The sequence below is a fragment of the Asparagus officinalis genome, chromosome 6 (assembly GCF_001876935.1).
Source record: "Asparagus officinalis chromosome 6, Aspof.V1, whole genome shotgun sequence".
In the NCBI taxonomy this organism is placed as follows: Eukaryota; Viridiplantae; Streptophyta; class Magnoliopsida; order Asparagales; family Asparagaceae; genus Asparagus; species Asparagus officinalis.
Genome location: NC_033799.1, coordinates 64,393,506 through 64,404,250, shown reverse-complemented (window position 1 = coordinate 64,404,250; position 10,745 = coordinate 64,393,506). Strand labels below are relative to the sequence as shown.

Sequence of the window (10,745 nt, the reverse complement as noted above, 5' to 3'; positions counted from 1 at the left end):
GCAATTAGAAAGTATATTGGTTTGTGCATTAGTGTTTAGAAAGAAAGATCCCGGTCAACTAAATAAAACGGTTAAAAGTTATGTTTCTATTGGCTCATAGTAAAGCAGTAAGGCCTCGTTTGGTACGTGGGAATGAGGTGGAATGAAATGGTCATTCTCACTTCTCATTCCTTTTTACCAAACACACCCTCTTTTTTAAAGTTGGAATGCACATTCCCACTTCTCATCAATTCTCACTTTACGTGGGAATGTGTATTCCCAATGAAATGATAGGGAATGCGCATTCCCACTTAAATGAGAATCAATAAAATATACAAATTTAAAATACGTCAATTCCCACTTTATTTTATAACTTATACCCAAACGTGAGAATGAGAATGACTATTCCATTCTCACATTAATTCCATTCCATTCCTTCTTTCATTCCATTCTCATTTGAGTCCATTCCCGCGTACCAAACGAGGCGTAAGGGTATTCTTTCTCAAGTAGGTTCAGATGATATTACGTACACGTTTTCATATCAAAATAATAATAATAATAATATGAAAAAAATTACTGCCACCTAACAATATCAGATACCAACTCATTTGTTGTTATATTGAACCTTTACGGAATACATGTCATCAACCCATCGGTTAGCTGCACATTTACAAAAACTTGGGATTTCTCTATGAAAACTAAACATTCATCTATTCTGTCTAATTACGTCAAGGCCTATAAATACATTTTCTGTGTAAATTAAAGATGTTTTTCGTGCAATGAAAAACCTGCGGCACTAATCTTTACCCATGATAATAATATATAAAACTAGAGTATATGCCTTGAAGTATTCATTCAATAGTACGTGACTCCACAAGTCCAAATTGCAAAAATTGATATCACTGAGGAAGGACGATGTGTTAACCCAAACTTCGGCCCTCAGCTAAGTTCAAAAAAGGCGCAAGAGGCTTCTTCGCTTTCCAACGAGCAATCGAGCCCTCTGATGAATTTCTTCAAGCAAACGCATGTTTAATGCCTGAGTATTGTCATCTTGATCCAAATTCTTGGCAGCGGCTAAAAAATCTTTGATGACAGCTATTTCCTCATCCTTAATGGCGGCAGAAAAGTCTCTTCGAGATTCTTTCTTTCCTTTCCCGTAATTAATCTCAAACTCAGTGGACTTTCTTGTGGCAGTTTCAAGAACTGAAGACGGTATTCCTAGATCAGGAATGATAATAATTAATTACAATAGAACAAATAAATTAGGGTTAATTGTGAATAGACCCCTTATAGTTCTATTTGTGGCGAGTAGAACCCCACAGTAAACTTTTTTCACTTAAAATCGTTAAAGAGGTTTTGAGAAGGCGGATAGGCTCCCCCCCATATTTCTATTGGTAAGGATCCAATTACCATTTTTCTTTTCTATTCAAATTTTAAAAAGTTAAAAAAGTTCACTAAGGAGGGTGTATTCGCACGTGCGTTCGCACTAGGGTCAATACTAAGGGGGGCATTCGCATAAATAGAACTATAAGGGGTCTATCCACAATTAACACAATAAATTAAATAAGATAGGCTAAGATTAACACACTTAACACTGTAGCTATTAATTCACAAATTTTGTGATCATGATAGGGCCAACTAATGATGTAAAGGCAAATGAAACAGCTAATGTTTACAGAGCGCAAAGTCATGTTTCATCCAATTATCCTTTGACCTATTCACTATATACTATCAATTTATTATAAATATTGTTTTCTTCTAAGCTGGACGGGCATGGGTGTGGGTGTTGGTATGGTATGGGGCACGGCAAAATCATAAAAGCTAGGGTACAAGGACACAACTAAAGCTCATGGGATATAATCGAGTTATGAGCGCACGTATTGAGAGTTTCTTTCTTTCTTTTCTTTTTTTAAGGCACTAGATACATAGTGTGCAGTTGGGAGGAGGGTATAAGGGCAAAAATATAAATGAGAACTTATGGTGAAATATGAAATATACAAGAATAGTTTTATACTTAATTCCATCCCAACGCAACTAAATCTGGCTATGACCAATGTAATGGAGAATTGCGATAATGGCATAAGAGAAAATTTTAAGATTTTGAATGGAGTTAATCAGGAGTTAATCAAATTGCTAACTACAGTAATAGCATTGAGAGGCCTATTTGAAATGGAGGACAGAGGCAAGGATACCTGCCAACCGAGCAACATTGACACCATAGCTTTTAGGACAGGAACCAGGAGTCAATCTATAAAGGAAAGTAACTTCTTCAATGCCTCCGTTCCCCTTCTCAACTTGGCAAGCCATATGAAACAATGATACCTGAGATGCATATAAAGAAAGGTCAAAAGTTTCTATAGTGAATGAATAAGTATCTAACAAATAAATTTTAAACCTCTTTGTCATTCTCATATTCTACTGCTAGTCGATGATAGTGAGTTGAAAACAACCCTCGGCAATGTATTTTGTGCACCAAATGCTCTAAGACAGATCCTCTGCGAATCACACATATACTAAGTTAAGCAGCTGAAAATTTCACATCACCAAAATTTAAAAGATAGAAGACATATAAAACCCCCTGGGTAGATAATATTTTTAGATTGATATACTTACGCAATAGCTTGTCCATCAGACGTTGATGTGCCTCGTCCAAGTTCATCTAGTGCTACTAGAGAATTTTGGGTAGCAGAAGACTACATGAAAATAGACAACTCATAGTGATACTAAGAAACGAAGCAAAGTAACTGATTGTGAATATAGATGCTAACGTATGACACAGGAGCCAAAATAATCATCGACAAGAAATTTCCTTGAATACTTTCAAGGAAGCTCTCACCAGCATTGATGCAGTCTCCGAGAGTTCCATCACGAATGTACTTTGACCAGCCATAATATGATCCTTCGCTCCCATCCGAACAAAGATACGGTCAACAGGCGTTAACTCAAAGCTTTCTGCAGGAACATCTGCTCCTAGCTGTGAAAGTAGAACTGAAGTGAAGAAATGAATGATATTAATGCACAAATAACCGAAATATGAATTTCCTTTCCTACCTGCGCTAAAATCACAGTCATGCAAACCTGACGAAGAAGAGTTGATTTACCACCCATGTTTGGACCTGTAAGAAGGATGAATGTTCCATGTCCAGCTCCACCAATATTTACATCATTGGGAACAAAAGAACCTCTTCCTAATGCATCACTTCTGAGAACAGGATGCCCCAGATTTTTCGCAGAAATATAAGGAGTGTTGGCACTTGAATGGCATATTTCTTTGATAACTGGTCGACACGTTGGTCCTTCATAGTAGTCACTTGAAATGGATAGACTAATCAATACATCTAGCTCTGCATCCATTGAAAATTAAAAAAACAATCAAATAGTAACTTAACTAGGGTATTTTAAACGTAACAATAAACATATGTAACCATTACATTGATCGCCAAGACCAAAGCCCAGGTGAGAGCATAACATGGCAACTAGGTCACAGCTTCAAATTTTAGTCAAGACACAAAATATTTTCTGATAATTTATATGCAAGTCACATAACTAACTAGACATTTATCATACCAATAGTAATATTATCTTGACAAACATAAACAAAAAAAAATTAATGTTTTAGAAATTCCAGAAACATTGTAAACAACATGATTTACAATCCTCAATTTATGTTTGGCAAGGAAGAAACCACAAAATCATCCTGAAACATTTAACTGGATTTGATTTCTCAGATAAAACCAATCAAAGATCCATTTATACATCCAGGCATAGTTAACATCAACCATTAATTTGTATCCCTCAACTGAAATAAGATTGTAGTCTAATCAGTTACAGTGGCCACCAAACATATAACAATAGTGGTTTTGTTACGGAACATTAATGGGTATAAGGCAAAGAGAAATAGGCATATTAATTGGTATCGAACTAAGAAGAAATTTAAATCCTGAAAAAGAGAGCTGACTACTACATCTAGTTTAATATAAATTTATATATTACAACCCTTGAGTTAGAGAGGAAAATAATGAGAACATTCAAACTGTGAAGTCGTGAAGATATAAGGAAGCTATATGATAATACAAAAATGACAACATATAAATATAAGAAACCAGATTTCTTTTCCATTTATTGAACAACTATTTAGCAAAAGCTTCTTCTGTTGGAAAATAATATTGATCCAGGTGAAACAAACCAAAGCTAGATGCAATTCTACTTCTTGCAGATACAAACCAGGTTAAAAGGGTGTTTCAATATGTAATCTTTAAGCCCTACAGTCATGCGTTTGTAGTTCATGAAATGAGGATAAAGAGCACAGAATAAGAAGAACGAAAAAAGAAGAAGTTATACAATGAACAGTAAAGGGTAATCTAACATAAATCTTAAGGGGGTAATGAAGAAGGAAAGAGATTAATTCAATATCTAGTCTAATGCTGTCAATTTGACATCATCCTTTCCATATTCTAATTTCAATTAAGTCGATCTTTGGTTTTGGCCATTGTGTAGGAGGGCAAACGCTTGCCTGTTAGAATGCATAGCAATTTTTTTTCCTATTTAAAAAGAAGACAGAGAGCAAGAGCCTAGATGTTAAACTGTAAAGAAATGAAATCCTTTCTTAGTTGTCTTTTCTTACTGGCAACTGCATACATTGTCCCATATGAATCTATACACAGTTAAGTTATAATACATCAACTTGATAATTGAATATTAAATCTATATATAGATAGCTTAGTTCATACTACAATTATTCTTTAAATAATAAATTTTATACTAAATATGTTATTCCCTTTGTATCATTTTCATAGTGAAAATAAAAGAAAAGGTACATGGAAAAGAAACTAGGAAAGCCACTACCAAGTTGGATATGCCATTATGGCTGAATAAGTTTTGACTTTTAAGTATATACTTTTTAAAGCTTAGGTTATCATTATATTCCTAAATCCCTAATGAACTACTATCTAAATACATACGGAATGTCTTTTGTGCTTACCATTCAACTGTCACAATTAGATAAAAGTCAACAAAACATTTTTCCAAGTTATTCGGAAAGTGTTAATGGAAAATTGCTAGTCGAAAGAGATCAATGAACTAAGAGTGATTGTGATGAAAAAGGGCCGTTAAAAAGGGAAATGCTAGCCCATGATGTTTTAGAATTGTATGTGCTTCTGTGATAATTTTCATCAGACCAGTAACACATATAATGATGTATCATTTCTGTTCATGCACAGTTTAACCAAGGAGAAACCACTAACTTCTCCTAAATAATTGAAGAAGTAATATGCTACCGTACTTTTGAGAAATTGTAACCAAAATTGCAACAGGGAATTGTGTTAACCTGCAAGAAAAATAAAAGAGCCAAATGGAATCATATTCTCAACATGTTACATTCAGATTGCAACACTGGTTGGTAAAAAATTATGTATCATCTCATCTAACATAGCCAGCTATGGACTAGATCCATGGACTCATCAACCTTTTCAGACAAGCTAGCAGCATCGCAATATGTGAACTGTTTACGTGTGCACTGAATTCCAATCAAAAGTAACTTAAAAACAATGGAAGTGTTGAGTATAGCTTGCATTGAGACAATTCTCGTCAAATTTTTAATTTTGAGTTTTATTGAAGGTTTGACTTTGACCCTAAAGTCCAAATACAAATGGAATTGAATTCTAATTAAAAGGGACTAGAATCTGAATAATGCTAGTCAAAGGCATCATGAGAAGAGAATCCAATGGGATTAGGATTTGTACAAAGCATCATGAAAAGGAATCCATATGAACTGAACATAGGAGAAATGGATTAAAACATACCCCTTAAGAGGTTCATTGTAAGATGAGAGATCATAAAGTTAAGAAGATGAAGGAAAAGAATAAGAAAAAGGAGAGGGTACTCTTGTGAGGATTTACAAGACAAAAGGGACTATTTGCGTCGGCACTACAACTACAAGAGAAACGAAATATTGTATTGTTCTTCTTCAAGTAATAAAGAATTCTCTCATTCTCCCATGGATGTAGCCAATTCCTGAACCATGTATAATCTTCTTAGTTTCTATGGTTATTTATTCCTGATTTTCATCATAAAGTTATCCATATAAAAACTATGAAAGTCACCATAAATGGTATAACAACCAATTCTTACCTGGTCCGCGATTCTCTTAGGCAAGCAACTGAAAATTTGTTCGAGGATAAATTAGGGTTTCCAGCAATGTCGAACAAGACAAGAACAAGGTTCAAGGTTCAAGGTTTGTGGAATTCTTAGTGTTGCATAGGTGATCACACAAGAGATCTGATGGAGACAACGACCAATGCCGGCAATGTATATGGTGAATGATGTAATGGAGATCTGCGCAGATGCTCGCTGGAAAAAGAGCTCAGGTGCATGGGGATGTGCAACGACGATGCATCTGGCAGGAAATAGTTGGCGAGTGGGGGCATAGGCGTGCAAGCAGCGGAGGCAACCACAGGCTATGAAGTCACGTCAATCGCAAGGACATGAATAAACATGGAATAGTCATTGATAGAGGTCGCAACAAAGGAACGACAGTGCGTTGGAGGCATGCAAAGTAACATCTGGCAGTGAAGGAAGCCTAAGGCAGTTGGAGGCATGCAAAGTAACATCTGGCAGTGAAGGAGGCCTAAGGCAGAGACGACCGTTAGCAAGTCGCAATAAGTGACAGACAAGATGAAAGTAGGTGCGGAAGATGTTAGCAGAGATTATCTAGCGGATGAGCTCAAAGAGAACGGGACTAGAAGAAATTAGTACACAACTTAGGCAGAGGTTGTGAATGCGTTCAAGTACTAATGGTTTTGAGATCAGCACAAGACTTTGGGTGGAGGTTGAGGGATGCAAGTACAGAAGTGTTGAGATTGATACATGACTGCAGGTAAAGATAGTGAAGTGGTTCAGGTTAGGTTACCCGAGTACTAGGATCCCATGCCTGTGTCCAACAAGTGTCAGGTGCAAGTACGCACCTAATGCAATGGGCACATGCGGGTTTCATAGCCCATTTCATTCCCATTTACCTCAAAATGTGGGTTCATTTAGTTACCAGGTGAAAAAAAGGAGGTTTTGAAACCAAAAAAACCAAAATGTATAACTGTATTAAGGCTTAATTACATTTAAATACCCTATAGTTTACCCTATGTTACACTTATATACCCTCACTTGTTTTTGTAGCACTTATACCCTAAAGTTTTTAAATTTTTCACTTATATACTCACTTATTTTTTATAGCATTTATATACCCTAAACTTTTTAAAACTTGCACTTAAATAAACTAAAGTCTTTGAAAATGACAATTAAATTCCCTATGGTTTTTAAATTTTGCACTTAAATGCCCTCAATTTTGGATAACTGATAGTATTTAAGTGCAAATTTTAAAAATTTTAGGTCATGTAACTGCTGCCAAAACAAGTGAGGGTATATAAGTGCAAGTTTTAAAAACTTTAGGGTATCTAAGTGATGTAAAAAAAAGTGAGGATATATAAATGCAAAGTAGTGAAAACTATAGGGTAATTAAGTGAAACTAAGCCTCGTATTAATATGGAGAATTGACTGTCTTGCAAAAATAAGAACAAAGCAATAAAATCACCCAGTAACTCAAAGGAACTATTCCCAAATGAGAAGCCACTAAAGCAAACTACTCGCTACAACTTGTTTTTTCTTGGAAGAATAAAAGGTGCTTTATAGGAGAGGGTCTAGGGCTATAATGAGAACATTTATTACCACCTTTTTATATATTAGAAGTTATAAATATAAAGAAATAATTATATGAGCGCTACAGGGACCCAAAATATGGGACCAATAAAGGGGACAAGTGAGGTGTCCCCCTCCTATTGGATACCGAGTTGGCCATCATTAATGATGACCAACTCATTATCCAATAGGAGGGGAACACCTCACTTGTCCCCTTTATTGGTCCCATATTTTGGGTCCTTAAAGAATTTTTCTAATTATATACATTGCAAAAAGGCAATAGTGCCTTCATAGGAGAAGGTGCTGAACTTTAATAAGGTAGGTGGTTTCATCATTTTATAAATTTAGAAATTAAAAATATATATCTGGAGCTTAGAAATATAAATAAGTATTAGATCTTAGATATTGCAAAGGAATTAAATCACCTCCTTTTAGAATTAGAGATTCAACAGTTTGTATTACAATTTAAAAGAAGATTCAACAACAATAATGCATCTAAACAAGCTATACGCAAAAGCTTCATGCTGCTCATATATGTTTGTATGTATATATTATAAGATATTACAATATTATATTATCGTTAGCGCTTTAAAAGCGGAAGGCGAGGTCAAGGCGATGAGGGTCCTATGCTGCATGAGGCGAGGTGCCAACAAAGGCGATAAATATTCAAACGATTCATAAACAATGCAAATAAACACATCACCAATAAATCGTTGCTGGGAAATAGCCTACTATTTTAGTTTGGGAGACATTGATAGAATTAAAGATCAACTCCAAGGATGGTAGTGTAAACTTCTCAGCACTACGGGGGGACTCATCCTCACCAAATATGTATTGAGCAACATGCCAATCTACTTACTATCAGCTACAGCAATACCCAAATTAGTGTTCTCTACGATTGAGAAACAATTTGCTAGCTCATTTTGGGATAACTCTTTGAGTTCGGAAAGAAGAAACATTGGCTCAGATGGCATAGGCTTTGCCACCCTGTGCAAGAAGAGGGCTTAGGCTTTCGAAAACTTACAGATGTCAAAAAGGCTTTCATTCTGAAACAATGCTGGCAACTCTGTCATAAATCATCTATATGGGCCAAATTCATGCATGAAAAGTATAAAACCCAGATATCCCCAGCGGAGTGGTCTGGCCCGCAGAGATGCTCAGTCGAGTGGAAACACATACTTGCTTCAAAATATGATTTTGCTAATCATTGCGCTTGGATCATTGGCACAAGTAATGTTTCCTTCTAGTATGTCTGCTGGCACCCAAAGTTTCTACTTGATCTCCTTAGTCCCAATGAGGATATCAAGCTGAAACTCAGGGATTTCTACCATAATAGAGTATGGCTATTTGATGACCCGATACCCTCCCTGGGTCCTGACGTGGTTCAGTCTCTATACAACCATGCTCCTAAGCTCACGACGGATGATGACGAACAGCATTCGACCCCTGAAAATACAGGTTTATTCTCAACCAAGTCGGCATGGAACTCTATTCGTGATCACCACCCCATTGTGCAAGTCCACAGTGATATCTAGGCCACTCCCATGCCCATTTCAGCCAAAGTCATATGCTAGAGGATCATCCACAACATCCTTCCAATCGATAAACATGCAAAGAACAATGGCATCTCTATAGCATCTAAATGTGTGTTCTGCACCAACGGTAACACTGAATCGCTAGATAATTTATTTGTGCAAGGTGATCTAGCTCAATCCTATGAACCTATTTCAACACCCTTTTGTTGTTCATTATTTTCCCGCACAATCCATAACCACGAGACCACGAGAATCAAGTGGTGGTTTAGGACCTGAAAAGGAAAATCTCATTTCTCGATTATGAGGAGGCTAGCTTGCATTGCAATCTATTGACAAATCTGGAGCTATAAAAATAACACTATTTATGGTGGTATGAATAGAGGTCACTTGCATGCTAGATTGGTGATCATTAACACACTCCAACTCATGGATCACCTAGTTAAACCGATGATGTATTCCTCTAAGTATGGCATCGACTCCTTGAAAATTATTGGCATCGCTCCTAGAGCCCTAAAGGCCAAACGAGCCCCAAAGGCCAAACGAGTCACTATGTGTTCCTGGTCTCCTCCGAAAATTAATTATTTTGCTCTGAATGTAGATGGATCATGCCGTTGGAATCAGGTAGCCATTGGGGGTGTTTTAGGGATCCACAGTAAATCTTCTTTGCGCCTTTACAGGGCCTATGGGTGTTGGTACCAGTTTTCAAGGGGAAGTCACGCGTTAGCCATGGGGGCTGAACTGATCGATGATATGAACCTTCATCCAACCATTGCCTATACTGATTCTTTGAGCCTAGCGAGTAGTATTGGATAGATTTTCCACGTTGGCAGCTCAGTTGCATTTGGACAGTCACGCATCGCCACTTAAGAAATATCTCCGTTCAACACTGTGCCAGAGAATCTAACTTTGTGGTGAACTCATTGTCAAAGCTGGGACATAACCTCACTAGTATTTCAGCTTTTCTTCAATGCGGCAGATCCTCCCAGGCACATTCAACGGCTCCTATGGCTTGATCGCATGGGTTTTTCCTTTTGTCGACAGCACTAGTTCTAGCAGCAGTTTTTTTCATTTCCCTTTGTGATTATATTGTGGTCTTAGTCTTATTTTGAGTAGGTTTTTTTAGGTGAGTTTCTTAGTCATTGATGATCACTTGATTGAGCTACATTGTGGATGATCCGTTCCGTTGAACTTGATCTACATATTCTAAAACCCCAACACACCAAATTTGGGGTGAACCCATCATCGTTTGACCTTTCATCCACTCGTATCAATTTTAACGGTTTCGAATGAATAGGAATTTTTACATGGCTCGACGGAGGGTTAAACGACGATGGATTCACCACAAACTTGACGTGTTAGGGTTTTAGAATATATAGATCAAGTTCAACGGAGCAGATCATCCACAATATAGCTCAATCATGTGATTTAGGTCGCGTCCTTAGATGATTATCTAAGGCATCACCTTAAGAACACTTTTCCCTATATATATATACATACATACATATATATATATATATATATATACATACATACATACATACATAT

At 36.6% G+C, this 10,745-nt stretch overlaps 1 protein-coding gene across 4 annotated transcripts in view; it reads right to left on the bottom strand.

Moving 5' to 3' along the window:
• Positions 572–10,745, bottom strand: part of LOC109845173 (DNA mismatch repair protein MSH6) — a 45,500-nt gene continuing 35,326 nt past the window's right edge. For all 4 annotated transcript variants that reach the window (XM_020414388.1, XM_020414390.1, XM_020414391.1 and 1 more), the window contains exons 16-21: positions 3,031–3,323; positions 2,816–2,953; positions 2,593–2,672; positions 2,375–2,474; positions 2,172–2,301; positions 572–1,197 (exon numbers count right to left, since the gene is read on the bottom strand). In XM_020414388.1, coding sequence (XP_020269977.1) covers positions 929–1,197; positions 2,172–2,301; positions 2,375–2,474; positions 2,593–2,672; positions 2,816–2,953; positions 3,031–3,323 — 1,010 coding nt within the window. In that variant the 3' untranslated portion in view covers positions 572–928. The remainder of the gene's footprint in view (positions 1,198–2,171; positions 2,302–2,374; positions 2,475–2,592; positions 2,673–2,815; positions 2,954–3,030; positions 3,324–10,745) is intronic.